The sequence below is a fragment of the Rhinoderma darwinii genome, chromosome 7, assembly GCF_050947455.1.
Source record: "Rhinoderma darwinii isolate aRhiDar2 chromosome 7, aRhiDar2.hap1, whole genome shotgun sequence".
NCBI classification, from domain to species: Eukaryota; Metazoa; Chordata; class Amphibia; order Anura; family Rhinodermatidae; genus Rhinoderma; species Rhinoderma darwinii.
This window is the reverse complement of record NC_134693.1, coordinates 81,471,557-81,487,758: the sequence shown is the minus strand read 5'-3', so window position 1 is coordinate 81,487,758 and position 16,202 is coordinate 81,471,557. Positions and strand designations below refer to the sequence as shown.

At 44.7% G+C, this 16,202-nt stretch overlaps 1 protein-coding gene across 1 annotated transcript in view; it reads right to left on the bottom strand.

The window, feature by feature from the left end:
• Nucleotides 1–1,398: 1,398 nt before the first annotated feature.
• FAM234B (family with sequence similarity 234 member B) overlaps nt 1,399–16,202 on the bottom strand; it is a 156,112-nt gene continuing 141,308 nt past the window's right edge. The window contains exons 10-13 of the mRNA XM_075833616.1: nt 10,440–10,598; nt 10,200–10,320; nt 7,793–8,022; nt 1,399–2,622 (exon numbers count right to left, since the gene is read on the bottom strand). Of these exons, the coding sequence (XP_075689731.1) occupies nt 7,796–8,022; nt 10,200–10,320; nt 10,440–10,598 (507 nt within the window). The 3' untranslated portion in view covers nt 1,399–2,622; nt 7,793–7,795. The remainder of the gene's footprint in view (nt 2,623–7,792; nt 8,023–10,199; nt 10,321–10,439; nt 10,599–16,202) is intronic.

Genomic DNA, 16,202 nt, shown 5'->3' with positions numbered 1-16,202 from the left:
GATAGTGGCGCAGTGCCCTCTGTGGATGCTGCCGCAGTGCCCTCTGTGGATGCTGCCGCAGTGCCCTCTGTGGATAATGCAACACACCCCTAGATAAGGCCACAGTGCCCTCTGTAGATAAGGCCACAGTGCCCTCTGTAGATAAGGCCACAGTGCCCTCTGTAGATAAGGCCACAGTGCCCTCTGTAGATAAGGCCACAGTGCCCTCTGTAGATAAGGCCACAGTGCCCTCTGTAGATAATGCAACACACCCCTAGATAATGCCAGTGTCCTCTTCAGATACTGTCACACACCCACTTGTAGATAACGCCACAGTGCCCTCTGTAGAGGCTGCCACAGTGCCCTCTGTAGAGGCTGCCCCAGTGCCCTCTGTAGAGGCTGCCCCAGTGCCCTCTGTAGAGGCTGCCCCAGTGCCCTCTGTAGAGGCTGCCCCAGTGATGTCAGGGGCTTGCCCAGAGCTGGAGTCCCAGGCAGAGCGCTAGTAGGCTCTTCCTGGGACTCCAGCTGTGCTCCTGACATCACTGGGACTCCTGCTCTGGGGAAGACCCTGACACACACACTGTCCATATATGGGCAGCGATGTCAGGGAATTCCACAGAGTCCCGGAGCAGAGCCGACACCAGCGCTCTGCTCTGGACTCCGGCTCTGGGGAAGCCCCAGACATCGCTGTTCATATGTGGACAGCGATGTCAGGGAATTCCACAAAGTCCAGGAGCAGAGCCGACACCAGCGCTCTGCTCCGCTCTGGGCAAGACCCTGACACACTGTCCATATATGGGCAGCGATGTCAGGGAATTCCACAGAGTCCCGGAGCAGAGCCGACACCAGCGCTCTGCTCGGGACTCCGGCTCTGGGGAAGCCCCAGACATCGCTGTTCATATGTGGACAGCGATGTCAGGGAATTCCACAGAGTCCCGGAGCAGAGCCGACACCAGCGCTTTGCTCGGGACTCCGGCTCTGGGGAAGCCCCAGACATCGCTGTTCATATGTGGACAGCGATGTCAGGGAATTCTAGAGTCTCGGAGCAGAGCCGATACTAGCGGCTCTGTGTCCCGCGGGCCGCAGATGACAGCCCCAGGGGCCGCATGCGGCCCGCGTGCTTGAGACCCCTGATCTAGACGATCATAAAAAAAAATATACATTAACAACTCTATCTATGCTAAAATATAATAATATTTATCACCATTTGGTGAACATTAATGCCCTAAAACGTCTACATTTACTGCTCTATTCAAGAGTTGTTACATTTGTACATCTTTCCTACATGTATATAACTACTTATTCCTTGTTCTTTCACAACTTGAATAATAATTTAAAAAAAGCAACGCACTATAAAGATATGTAAACTATGAAACTGAGAAAATCACTTCTGGGAACACAAGGATCAGCGGTGGTCTGTGATTTCACATATAGATATATCTATCTCTCTCTCTCTAGATCGATCTCTCTCTCTCTCTAGATCGATCTCTCTCTCTCTCTAGATCGATCTCTCTCTCTCTCTCTAGATCGATCTCTCTCTCTCTAGATCGATCTTGCTCTCTCTCTAGATCGATCTCTCTCTCTAGATCTCTCTCTCCCTCCATCTCGATGTCTCTCGATAGATTTTATATATATATATATATATATATATCTCTCAACCCCCCCATACATACACACATTTGTTGGCCTACATAGTTAATACGCAGGGGAAAGCTCTCAACATATGTGCTAAATGTAAGCTGTGACGGATGTCCAATTGTGACATCTATTACCCAAAGACTATTATGGCATCCATTTAACTCATGACATATACTTTTAACAGATGCCTGTGACGTATGCAATACGTCAACCATATTTTCCCAAGTTAAGAAAAAGAAACACATACCGCTTTAATAGCAATGATAATTAATATACATATTTAATAAAAGGCAATAGAAGTCTCTGCTGACACTTCAACCAGCACTATGACATTAGAGGCCTTATTACCATTGGCACTAAGCCCTCCATTCTCCATAGTGAACAATGGCAAAAATCCAAGGACCTCTAGCTTTAAGGTTTATAACAAGGAAGAAAATTCCAGAATGCACCATGCTTATTGTGATCCTAACACGGGTTTCAGATCAATTTCTTTAGAATATGAAGCATTAAACTATTCAACCATGTAAATCAAGTCATGCATTGTGGTTAACCTAGGTAATGTAGGTAAATGTTTTAACATATCCATTTCTAGTAGTATCTACATTTTTTTTACAGCCTGCACTAATAATAATAATAGTAATAATAATAAGAAAAAAAATAAATAAAAAAGTGTGAAATCTGGAAACTGGCATGATGCCTCACAAATATGTATATATTAGAATCCAGTGTGACCTAGTTTTTATTAAAATAATGGAGTATTGATTAATGTAAATGTTGTGTCTGTGTAGGTGTGAGTGGTGACAGACCAGGTAGCTCTGAAACATTGCAACACAGCACATATATACGGATACAGTGGAATAACTATTATGATCACTCCCAATCCCAAAGTCTCTCGTAAGTTGTGCTTCTATGATTCTAGACATTTGTCACAGTAAGAGGAAGATATAGATCTAGAACCATTTCCCTCGCATCTAGAAGAGTCTTTTCCTTTCAAGATTACAATATCTGGAAAAAAGAAGTAGAAAATCTTTAGTAAAAAGAATGAGAAGTTCGGCCATTCTAGGGTACAAGAAATAATGAATAGTGTCAATCATAGAAGCTGGAGGGGAGCCACTCAACAGACACTTTCCCCCAAGCCTGGCACATAACACTAGCCACAACTCTGTATTAAAAAGAGGTTGGACCACCGTAACTATTCATAATAAAGCCTTCCACTAGTATATTAACCCTTTCCCATTTTTCGGATTTTCACTTTTGTTTTTTCCTCCCCACCTTCCAAAAGCCGTTTTTTTTTTCCATCAATATTGCAGTATAAGGGGTTGTTTTTTGCGGGACGAGTTGTAGATTTTCACAGCACCAAATATTGTACCATATAATGTAGTGGGAAACTGGACAAAATATATTTGTGGGGTGGAATAGGAAATAACAGTGATTCCCCAATACTTTGGGTGGTTTTGTTTTTACGACGTTCACCGTGCGGTAAAAACTACATGTTAACTTTATTCTGCGGGTCAATACGATTACAGCGATACCAAAGTTAAATATTTTTTTTTATGTTTTACTACTTTTACAAGGAAAAAAATTAATGTTAAAAATAAAATTTGAGTTTTGTCTCCATATTCTGAGAGCCATAACTTTATTTTTCCGTCGATTTAGCGGTATGAGGGCTTATTTTTTGCAGGGCGAGTTGTAGTTTATATTGGTACCATTTTGGCGTATATGAGACTTTTTATTTCATTTTTTGTGGGAGATGAAGTGACCACAAAACAGCAATTCTGACGGTTTTAATGTTTTACGGCGTTCACCGTGCGGACTAAATAATGATATATTGTAATAGTTCAGAATTTTATGGACACTTTCTTTTTTTAACTTTTAATTTTTTTTATTTATTAAAAAAAGTTTATTTTACTGTTTTTTACTTGTCCCCCTAGGGGACTTTAACCAGCGATCGTTAGATCGCTTGCACAATATATTGCAATACTAATGTATTGCAGTATATCGTGATTCTGACAGTCTCCCATGAAGCCCTGCCGGAGGCACAAAGATGGCGGACTTGGGGGCCTTCACCAGGCCCCCATGACAACCAACGGCACCCCCCAATCTCACTGCGGGACTGCACTAGTTACCCAGAAGTGTCGGCTGTAACACACAGCCGACACACTCGTCTTATGGAGCGGGCTCAGCCCATGAGCCCGCTCCATACTCCACCACCCAGCATGCGCCTTATATATACGGCGGATGTTGGGAAGGGGTTAAATTAAAAGTAAACACTGACCTATTCCTTTAATTTGGTTTTAGTACATTTTTATCTTCATTTGGTCTCTACGTCTTGAACTACAACACTGTCCTGGCTCTGAGCATGTTGGAATGAACGTGTCATACAGTTATATTGGTGCTCCAGGAATACGCGGAATCATACATAACCTTTCTTAAAGCTCAGATCTTTTCTGCTGCTAAATTGCACTCTTAAAGGGGTTGTCCGAGATCCCAACATTTTTTAAAAAACTGTGTCATACATACCCCTTATACAGACAACCTAAATAAAGCATTATTTTTAAAAAAAATTCTACTTAACACATTTCTTCTTTGAATTCAGCACAGCTTGTTTACATGCAGTTCAGCTCTGGTTTGTTGATCTTTCCTTGTGATGAAACTTTTTTCACGTGCACGCTCATTGCAGGCTGCAATGAGCGTGCACGTACCTTCCAAGAGTTCATGTGAGCTGTCCCTGCTCCTCCCCGCTGACATCCTTCACTGGACTTGTCTCCTTGCTGACATTCTTGAAGGATGATGAGCAAATGTTCTCCCCCCCCATTATGTTTTTCACATTTATGTTTTCTTTCTCTTTTCAGGTCTATAAACCTCTTCGTGTCTACCCTAAGGGTATGTTCACACGCACTAATTACGGACATAATTCGGGCGTTTTTGCCCAGAATTACATCCGAAAATAGCGCCTCAATAGCGTTGACAAACATCTGCCCATTGAAAGCAATGGGCAGACGTTTGTCTGTTCACACGAGGCGTATATTTATGCGCCGCTGTCAAATGACGGCGCGTAAATAGACGCCCGCGTCAAAGAAGTGACCTGTCACTTCTTTGGGCATAATTGGAGCCGTTACTCTTTGACTCCAATGAATAGCAGCGCCAATTACGCCCCTAATTGACGCGGCGTTCAAGCGCCTGCACATGCCGTTATGGCTGAAATTACGGTGATGTTTTCAGGCTGAAACATCCCCGTAATTTCAGCCGTTACGGACGCCCTCGTGTGAACATACCCTAACCCTTGTCCGCCCTCCTCTATCTCATGTCTCTCTCCACTAAGGCTATGTTCACACAGAGTTTTTTGGCAGGAACAATATCTGCCTCAAAATTCCGTCTTGAAGTTTGCGGCAGATTTACCTCTCCCTGCACGTTGTTTTTTGCGGCGTTTTTCCCGGCGTTTTTTGTGCGCTGTTTGCGTTTTTCTTTGCCGATTTTTTTCGGGGCGTTTTTCGCTTACTTTATCTTGGCGTTTTTTGCTTGTTTGTTTGCGTCTTTTTTTGCGATGTTTTTGAATGTGTTTTCCATTTCGTTTATCGTATCCTTTTTTTCGCGTCGTTTATCGTTTCTTTTTTTGCGTCGTTGTTCTCGGAAATTTTTTATGCGTTTTTCGTTGCGTCTTTCGTATGGTTTTCCCCGTTTTTTTTCGCAGCCTTCTTTGCCTCTTTGTTTGCGGCTTTTTTCGCGTCATTTTCCACTATATTTTTTTCGTCGTTTTGCGTGTCGTTTATCATAGCCTTTTTTTCTATGCTTTTCGCGTATGTTTTTGGGGTTTTTTTTTTCTGCGTTTTTCGTTGCGTCTTTCGTGGCGTTTTCCCTGTCGTTTTTCGTGGCGTTCTTTGCCTCTTTGTTTGCTGTTTTTTCACGTTTTTTTTAAAATGTTTTTCCCCGCGTTTATCGTAGCCTTTTTGGCGTTGTTTTTTTATTGTTTTTTGCGGCTTTTTTTGCGTTCGTCCAGCCCCGTCTTATGCCTCATGCACACTTGCGTGTAAGATTGACGCCCGTGAGAAACGCATATGAAAACAGGCCAATTTAAAATAATGGGTCGCGTGTGCTGTGCGTGGTTTTCACGATCAGCACACGGGCGAGATTCACCCTGTTGAGAATGGGGCCTTAGGCACGATTTACACAAGCGTGAATCACGTCCGTGTGCTGTGCTTTGAAAAAACGCACAACACACACGACCCATTTATTTCAATGGGGCCGTTGACACATGCGTGACTTTTCACGCAGCGAGAGTCCGCTGCGTGAAACATACTGCATGTCCTCTATTGGTGCGTTATCCTGCACCTACACTCACATTGAAGTCAATGCATGCGTGAAAACCACGCACCGCACACACGTGTTTGGTGCGTGATTTACACAATTTGTTAGATGAAAAAAATGTGCTGGCTTTGTGAGTGCGTGAATAACACATGACAATCGAAAAGCACACTGATGCATAAGGGCGGATTTACACGAGCGTGTGCGTTTTGCGTGCACAAAATGCACTTGACAGCTCCGTGTCATGTTCATATGGTGCGCAGCTGCGTGCTTTTCGCGCAGCCACCATCATTATGACACTACGTTTGGATGTTTGTAAACAGAAAAGCATGTGGTGCTTTCCTGTTTACATTCATACTTTTTACTGCTGTTGCGCGAATCACGAGTGTCCCATGGAAGTGCTTCTGTGTGGTGCGTGTGATTTTTACGCACCCATTGACTTCAATGGGTGCGTGATGCTCGAAAAACGCAGAAATATAGAACATGTCGCGAGTTTTACGCAGCGTACTTACGCTGGGTAAAACTCACGGACAGTCTGCATGCCCCCATAGACTTGCATAGGTCCGTGCGACCCGCGTGAAAACCACGCGGGTTGCACGGACGTATAGCACGTTCGTGTAAATCCGCCGTAACGCACACACACAGACATGATTGACGCAAGTTTTTCACGCGTGTAAAATACACACGCTCGTGTGCATGAAGCCTTACTAATGGACGCTGTTAGACAGTAATGAACTAGTAATACATTTTAAAATAAATGAGGACATAGAAAAAATATTGTAATGAAATAACACACATAACACTGGTTAACGATTTTATTAAAAATAAAAAAGGGTGTCATTGAAGTAGTCCTTGAACTGTAAAAAACACATAACTAAGAAAAAAAAAGTGATGCTTAGATACACTGCTCATGTGTGATACTGTCTGTTTGACCATGTATCTAAGCCTACCACAAGGTAGCCTTAGATACATTACCCAAGCAGACAGTGTCACACATGGGCCATGTATCTAAGAATACATGTTAGGCTTAGATACAGGGCCCCAAAACACAAATCTTATACAGGAATAAAAAGAATGTCATCTGGGGTCCTGTATCTAAGCATACATTGTGTTAGGCTTAGATACAGGCTCCATGTGTGACAATTTTTTTTAGCCACTGTATCTAAGCCTAACAATGTAGGCTTAGATACAGGACCCCAGAAGATCTTTTACAGTTTAATATTATACGCTCTGCTCCGGGACTCCTGACATCGTAGCAGAGCCTATAATAGCGTAGTGCGGCTCCTCCTTGGGCCTGCTCGGTGCTACGGCGCAACGGTGTCCCGCGGGCCGCAGATAACAGCCTCAAGGGCTGCATGCGACCCGTGTGCTGCATCGAGTTGTCTGATCCCCTATCAAAGCCTACTATGTGTAGGCTTTGATAGGGGAAGAACTAAAAGTACAGAGGTCACTGTACCTCTCTAGTCCGCGGGTGCCGTCCCTCTTCACTTTTTTCACTGTGAACACGCATAGGCGCGCTCACAGTGAAAAAAAGCTGCATAGGCTGGGCGGGCACCCGCAGAAACGACACATCTCCAGTGACGTGTCGTGTCCCATCCGAGGGGGCGAGACCATGTGATCGGGACACGACACGACTGTGGAGGAGGAAGAAAACGTGACGTCAGAAGACAGGTGATCTGAAGAAAAGAGCTGCCAGAACGGAGAACAGAAGCAAGATTGCACAGGTAAGTATATTAGGGAATAGTTAATGTGTGTATTGTGTGTTTAACTTTTAAATAAAAATATATCTCGGACAACCCCTTTAAGATACAGTTAATAGAGTTTGTATTTTGACAGTTTAAAAAAAAAAAAAAAAAGATCATTGCAAACTTACCCATTAAGGGAGTGAACTGAACTTCAACCTAGAAAGAATTCTTTTAATATCTTCTACTTTGGGCCTCATATTTGCACTTCTCAGAGACAGAGCGTGGCTGCTGGACAGTGCCCACCTCATGCCCACTTTGCTTACAGTCAGGTTTCGGGACATATTGCCTGGTGTGCTCTGCTCCTGTTCTGCAGTCACGATTGCAAGGAGGGCATCCTTCTCCAAATCTCTAATCCCCGCTGAGAACATAATATACATATCTTAAATAATAGGCTGTGAACACCTTTTTTTATTGCATGTATTATGTGCTAAAATAAAAAAAAAATTGTAATTGGGTTTAATTAAAATAAATGTTGGCTTCTGCAGTTTGTATATCTCCAAAACACATTTTAACCGCTGGATGCCGTTCAAAGTCAATTCCATCAGACTAAGGGCATATTTACACGAACGTGATATACGTCCGTGCAACGCACGTGGTTTTCACGCGCCTCGCACGGACCTATGTTAGTCTATGGGGCCGTGCAGACAGTCAGTGATTTTTAAAAATAGATATTGGGATGCACTCCTCAATCAATTGGCGTGGTGCTAGTAAGGTAGGGACGAGAATCCCACAATATTGGAAATATATAACCCCAGCACACACAGAGGTACGCAAAAGATCCAGATGCAAACAAATTTAAGTTTTATTGCAACAAAAGATGGTAAAGTTGAGGTGGAAAGCGACTTGGTAAAGACGTTTCGGCCGAACCTCGGCCTTTGTCATGGTCGCTAAAATGATAAAGCATAAAATGCTTTTACAAAGTTGGCAATAAAATTTACAAAAATACAGTATGAATAAATGAAAAATAATAATATGAAAATAACATATATAGATGAGTTATCTCTGTTTACATGAAATTATATAGCGCTGTCACCTCAGATATACACAGAGAACAATTATTATACATTATAAGGAAAAATAAAAATATTTTAATACTGAACTGTATAAAGAAAATTGCGTGATCAATTAGTGGAACACGTAACACAAGAATTAAGGAAATCATAATCATCTATAAAAGAATAAGTCATAATGATCTATAAAAAACAAGACTAGGGGCTGAATAGTCAGAACAAAATTAAGTTAAATATGCTCAAGGAGGATCTAGCAGTATATAACTGTATGGGGCATAAACAATCTGGAAACCTCTGATGGTAATGCAATACCTAGGTTACATATATTGATTTAGTTTTGTTATTGTGGTGGGGAGAGGAAAGAGTCCTCACTGTAGACCATACCATAAAGTACCGGTAGAAAATAAAGGATAGTGTGGAAAGGAACAAACACTAGAGGATAAACTAAAGTTTAGTAGTCGTAGTTTTTCATGGCACCATTTATTTTACTGCATAATGTACTGGGAAGTGGAAAAAATTATTGTGGCGTGAAGTGGGCAAAAAACAGCAATTACGTCATTGGGGGGGTTTACGGCGTCCATTAGGCGGTAAAAACTACATATTCACCTTATTCTACAGGTTGATATGATTAGGGCGATACCAAATTTATATATTTTGTTTTAGGTTTTAACACTTTTAGAAAAATATAACTATTTGCTAAAAAAAGCTAAAATATTTGGTGTCGCCATATTCTCAGAGCCATAACTTTTTTTATTTTTCCATGAATTTAGCTGTGTGAGGGCTTAAATTTTTATTCTGTATTTTTCACGGATACCATTTTGGGGTACATGCGACATTTTGATCACTTTTTATTCCATGTTTTTTGAGAGCTAAGGTGATCAAAACAACAGGAAATTGCGTGATATTAACTTTTATTTTTTGAAAATTGCTTTAGGGAAAAAATTGCAAAAGGGAGGATTTTTGAAATTGTAATTTTTTGGGGAACATTATTAGTAAAATACTTTTTTTTATTAGTCCCTCTATGGGACTTGAACCAGAGATCGTTTGCATGATATACTGAATTACTAATGTATTGCAGTATATCGTGATACTGACACTCTGGCAGGGCATCAAACAAGTACAAAGATGGTAGCTCCAGGCTGTCATGACAACCGATGGCACCCCACGACTGCGCTGTGGGGGGGGTCATGGCACGCTAAAGGGGTGCGCCCCCCTGATTCTAACAATTTAATTTAAGGTGCTAAATGGGCAGAATCAAAGTGATCTTTGATTCCGCTCATTGCAGTGATGTGTCGGCTGTATTGCACAGCAATTACCCGCTGAGTATGGAGCGTGCTCAGCCTGTGAGCCGCTCCATACTTCCCCTTAATGGCTGTCACGTACCAGTACATGACATGTTGTTAAGGTGTTAAGCTGAATTCTGATCAAATCAACTCAATAATAATAAAAATGTGTCCAAAAAGTGTCCATGACCATTAAAGACAAACAAACTCCGTAATTGTGACGATTATGCTTCAAAACTTACCGGCAGAGGATACAATACTTGAAGAAACATTGAAGAGATCCAGAACAACTCCTGGATAAGTAGGACAAAGCAAGTAAAGATGTCGGACCAGATGAAAATCAGATTTTCTATATGGTATTTGCTGTGGATAAAAGAAAAATACAACGGTTAAGTTCAGGGAAGATATAGGAACAGCCACAACCAAATAGTCTACAAACTATAAATGCTCTATTGGATATACACAATTAGATCAGAACTTACAGAGTTGTTACCTAAAACTGCGCCTTCACCCCAAAAAAGGAAGACCGATTTTCCATCAGTAGTTAGAAGTGAGATAGCCTCAGTTTCTTTTTCATGTTCATGCCATGAAATCTCCCATTCCCACAGGGATTGACTTGTGGATCCATCAATAATAATCACCTGAAATAAACAGCAGGCAAAAAACAACAAAAACATAAACCACTGAAATTCTCTTAAAGAAGAAGATTACCGCCACAAGGTAAGATTCACCATTATCTGTATATCAGAAGTTAGAGCAAAATCCAAAGTTTAATATATAAAGGACGCAGAGACATTGCCATTTTCTATCTGGTTGTAATGCCCATTTTGGTATAAAGCTACTCCGAAACGGAGGACCAATCAGTCGATAGGACGCAAATTCAAAAGTCAAAAACAATATGGCTGTTTAGCAAAACTGCACAGCTCGACAAAACATCTCTAATTAAACAAAAAAATAAAAAATGTAATTCATATTCGGATTTACTAACGTTTGGACATTTTTACTTTTGCGAGTCTAAATCCTTTTTAAACTTTTAAAAATTCTATTCAGACAACAGATAACAGGAAGTGGCCACCATTGAAGCCCCTACAGAGGCAGTCACCTATTTTTCAAGATGCCAGGAAGGATAAATCGCCTCAGTATGCAGTGATACAGTAAAATTCCTTTAATTCAAAATCAACGGGACATCATAGAAGCCAGATTTTTGTATATTCTAGATTAATGGTTGGTCAAAAAAATATATATATATAAAACTAAATTATAAAAAGGTAGGGAACCTTCATGGAGAGAGCCCAACATAAAATGATAACACAATCTTCTTTAAAGAAAGTTCCAAATTGGTTCTCTGCTCAGTCCTATGTTTTAAGCCCTGTAAAATTTCACATTATACTGCAGTACTGTGCTGGGAACAAGTGCCAGATTATTATTATTAGATTCCATTGTCACGTAGGGTTCATGGACCCACTGGGCCGTACCGCCTTGGCTGTATGGCAGCTGGCCAACAGGGCGCAGGTCAGTGTCTATAGTTCGTATAGGGTACCTCTGGCAGCTCAGACAATAGCAACGCAGGCTCGGTTGGGACTAGGCAGCGGGTAGAAGTCAGGCGTGGAGAAGCAGGACAGGCGTGGAATACAGCACAGCACTTGACCAGGATAGTGCGGGATACAGGAACAGGTAACACTGGGAACTGGAAAAGACTAGCAGACCATTTGCTTAGATAAACAACGCTCAGGCATAGAAGAAAGGGGCCGGGCCCCACTTTTAGTCCAGGACACTCATGGGCTGATTACACATTAAAGTCTGGTGCACGTGCTGCCCCTTTAAGAGCGGGCACGAGCGTGTGCACGCGTACCCTACGGGACCTGGCCGAGGTGAGTGGAAGAGAGCGCTGGCGTCTCCTGAGGAGGAGACTGGGGCCAGCAACGCAGACCCATGGCTGCGGCCGTCAGGAGGAGAGTGAACCTGACTACCCGCAGCTACGGACATGACAGTATCCCCCCTCTTACACCCCCTCCTCTTGGAGCCAGAGCGAGAGAGAAACTTCTTCAGAAGGGTAGGAGCATTGAAGTTCTCCTCTGGCTCCCAAGACCTCTCAAGACCAAACCCCTCCAATTCACCAAATAAAAAAAAAGTCTTTCCTCTCACTCTCTTGGTGTCCAAGATCTCCTTAACCTCGAAGGTGTCTAAAGGACCGCTGGAGGCAACCGCAGGTCTAGCAGTCTTGGTGAAGCAGTTCAGAACCACTGGTTTCAGGAGAGAGACATAAAAGGAGTTGGGGATCCTGAGGGTAGGAGGCAGCTGAAGCTTGTAGGCGACAGGGTTGATCTGCTGCAGGATCTCGAAGGGTCAGAGGAACCTGGGAGCAAATTGTACGATGGCACCCTCAGTCGAATATTCCTGGAGGACAGCCAGACCTTCGTGAAAGGAAGAAATTGAGGAGGTTCTCTTCTCCTTGTGTCCGCCTTCCGTTTCATGCGGTCGGCCGCCAGCAGGATGGAGGATCGAGTCTGCTGCCAGATCTGCAGAAAGTCCCTAAAAGCCTTGTCAGCAGCTGGTACCTCGGACATATCAGGCACCGGGAGAGGAATTCATGGGTGTTGGCCATGGACAATAAAGAACGGTGTCTTCTGTGTGGACTCTCTGGTGTGATTATTGTAAGAGAATTCAGCCCACGGCAGCAACTGCACCCAGTCATCATGCTGCTTGGAGATGAAGTGGCGTAAGTAGTTTTCCAAGATCTGATTGATCCTCTCGACCTGACCATTGGACTAAAGGATGGTAGGCCAAGGAAAAGTCCAACTTTATACCTAGGAGTTCGCAGAGGGCTCTCCAGAACTTCGAGGTGAACTGAACCCCCCGATCAGACACAATATGATGCGGCAAGCCGTGCAGGCGGAAGATGTGTTGTGTGAACAGCTTGGCCAGTTGAGGAGCAGAAGGAAGACCGGTCAGAGGAACTAAGTGTGCCATCTTAGAAAATCGATCCACCACCACCCAGACAGTACTGTGTCCAGCAGAGAGAGGCAGGTCAGTGATAAAGTCCATAGCAATATGCTGCCAGGGAGTATCGGGCAAAGGCAACGGCTGGAGAAGGCCAGCAGGTCTGGAGTGAGCGACCTTGTTAGCTGCACACAATGAGCAGGAAGAAACAAAGTCCATAATATCCTTGGGCAGCGTGGGCCACCAAAAATGACGGGCAGTCAGATCCCGGGTCTTACGGGTCCCCGCATGACCTGCCAGTCTAGGGGAGTGTTCCCAGCGGAGGATTCTCCCTCGGTCAGCCAGGCGCACAAAAGTCCTCCCTGGAGGAATGTCCCCAACTTGCAGGGGATTGACAGAGACAATGTAAGACGGATCAATAATGTTCTGTGGAATTTCCATGGTGTCTTCTGTCTCGAAAGACCTGGACAAGGCATCGGCCCTCACATTCTTGTCGGCCGGGCGATAATGGAGCTCAAACTGTAACCTGGTAAATAACAGCGACAACCTGGGCCTGACTAGGGTTCAGCCATTGGGCCGTCTGAAGATAGGTGAGGTTCTTGTGGTCCGTAAAAATCAGGATGGGATGAGCTGCGCCCTCTAGTAGATACTCCTCCAGGGCCAATTTGATGGCCAGTAACTCCCGATCCCCAATCGAGTAGTTGCGTTCTGCGTTAGAGTAGAGCTTAGAGAAACATCCACATACCCTTGACTTGCCCTTGGAACCTCTCTAGAACAGGAGTGCACCAGGACCGACAGGGGATGCGTCCACCTCCAACGAGAACTGTAGTGAAACATCTGGATGATGGAGGATAGAGGATGACGTGAAGGCACTCTTCAGGCTATTGAATGTGGAATCTGCCTCAGGAGTCCACACCTTGGTGTTCATGCCCTTCTTAGTGAGGTTAGAGATAGGAGATGTCAGAGGAGAAGTTTGGAATAAACGGTCTGTAAAAATTTGCGAATCCCAGAAAGCGCTGTATGGCCCTCAAGCCTTGAGGGCATGGCCATTCCAGGACGGACTTTACCTTTTCAGGATCCATCTTGAGACCTCTATTCGAGACAATGTAGCCCAGAAAAGGTAGAGCATCCTTTTCAAACACGCACTTCTCCAACTTGGCGTAAAGGCGATTCTCCCTTAACTGCAGCAAAACTTGACGGACATGTCTCTGATGAGTCATAGGATCTGGAGAAAAAAATAAAGATGTCATCAAGATCGACCACGACATAAACATAGAGGAGGTCACGGAAAATGTCATCAACAAACTCCTGGAAGACCGCGGGAGCATTACACAGGCCGAAAGGCATTACTAGATATTCATAGTTTTCATCACGGGTGTTAAATTAGTCACCCCGGCGAATCCGGATTAGGTTGTAAGCTCCACGCAGGTCTAGTTTGGAAAAAATGTTGGCATTACGTATACGATCGAACAATTCTGAGATCAGTGGCAACGGATATTTATTTTTCACACCATGATTTGGTTGAGACCCCGGTAGTCAATACAAGGACGCAGGGAGCCATCCTTTTTGACGAAGAACCACCTGGCTCCTGCCGGGGAGGGAGACTTCCGTATGAACCACCTCTCCAAGTTCTCTTTAACATAGGCAGACATGGACAGATTCTCTGGTAAGGAGAGAGGATATACTCTACCAAGGGGAAGGGATGCAACAGGAATCAGCACGATAGGAAAGTCATACGCCCGGTGTGGGGGCAGTGTCTCCGCCTCCCTTTTGCTGAAGACGTCCAAAAATGCAGCATAATGACCAGGCAATCCTGCCAATGACCGAGGCAGAGGAGGCTGAGCCGAATGAATCTGCACCTAGCATCGGCTGAGACACTCGGGGCCCCACTGGAGAACCTCTCCAGAGTTCCAGTCCAGGACTGGGGCATGTAGTCAGAGCCAAGGCAGGCCCAGCAGCACAGGGTTAACGGCCTTGGATAGGACATAGAACGATCGTTCGGAGTGGAGAGCCCCTACTTGGAGCCTCAGCGGCTTGGTCACAGCTATAACTGGGTCTGGCAGAGGTAGTCCGTTTACCGATGCAACCAACAACGGTCTCTCCAGAAGGGGTAGTGGGTAATTGAAGAAGTCCACCAGGTCTCTACAAACGAAATTAGCAGCGGATCCAGAGTCCAGATACGCAGAGACCTGATGCGTTTTCTCCCCAGACACTTTGGTCACGGTATGGACAATTTAGACGGGAGTCCTTCTTTGCTCAAGGTGGTCTTTCCTACCAACCCTAGGCTTTGGGACTTTTGGGGACACAGACGCACAAGATGGCCTCCGAGGACGCAATAAAGAAGTGCGTCTGCGTTGTCTCTCCTGGGTAGATAGCTTACATTGGTCCATCCTCACAGACTCCTTAGGAGGATCGGCATCTGAGGACAGCAGGGGTTGCTGCAAGGTAGAGACTGGACTAGGAAGACCTCACCCCGACGAACCTCTTGGAGCCGTTCTCGGAGCCTTCTATCAATCCGGGCAGCCAGAAGGCTGAGGTCATCCAGGGTAGATGGCAGGTCGAGCGACAAGTTCGTCCTTAATTTTAGGAGACACTCCATGCCGGAATTTAGCCACCAGGGCCTCATTGTTCCACAACAGTTCTCCCGCCACGGTGCGGAAGTGGATGGCGTACTCGCCCACATAGATGTCTCCTTGGCGTAGGTTCAGCAAGGAAGCCGCTGCAGAGGAGACTCGTCCAGGCTCCTCAAACACCGTGCGAAATGTCCGGAGGAACCCCTGGAAGTCACGGGTCTCTGGTCCTTGTCTCTCCCAGATAGGTTTCGCCCATGCAAGGGCCTTGCCAGTAAGAAGAGATAATGAAAGAGACCCTTGCGTCATCAGATGAAAATGCCCTTGAATACAGGCTGAAGTGGATCTGGCACTGGTTCAAAAATCCACGACAGGTACCTGCGTCTCCATCAACGAGGATCAACACTGCCAGGAGGTGTAGTAGGAGGAACGTAGGAGGAACGGCAGCTCGTGCTTTCTGCCGACGTGCAAGAATGTTCAAGGCCTGGAGGGGTTGGTCCTGTCAAGACCAGAGGTCCAGCATATCTGTCTGCATCTCGGTCTTGGATCGACGAGCAGGGTCCATGGCCTGAGCATACTGTCACGTAGGGTTCGTGGACCCACTGGGCCGTACCGCCTTGGTGGTATGGCAGCTGGCCAACAGGGCGCAGGTCCCAGTCTATAGTTCGTATAGGGTACCTGTGGCAGCTCGGACAGTAGCAAGGCAGGCTCGGCTGGGACTAGGCAGCGGGTAGA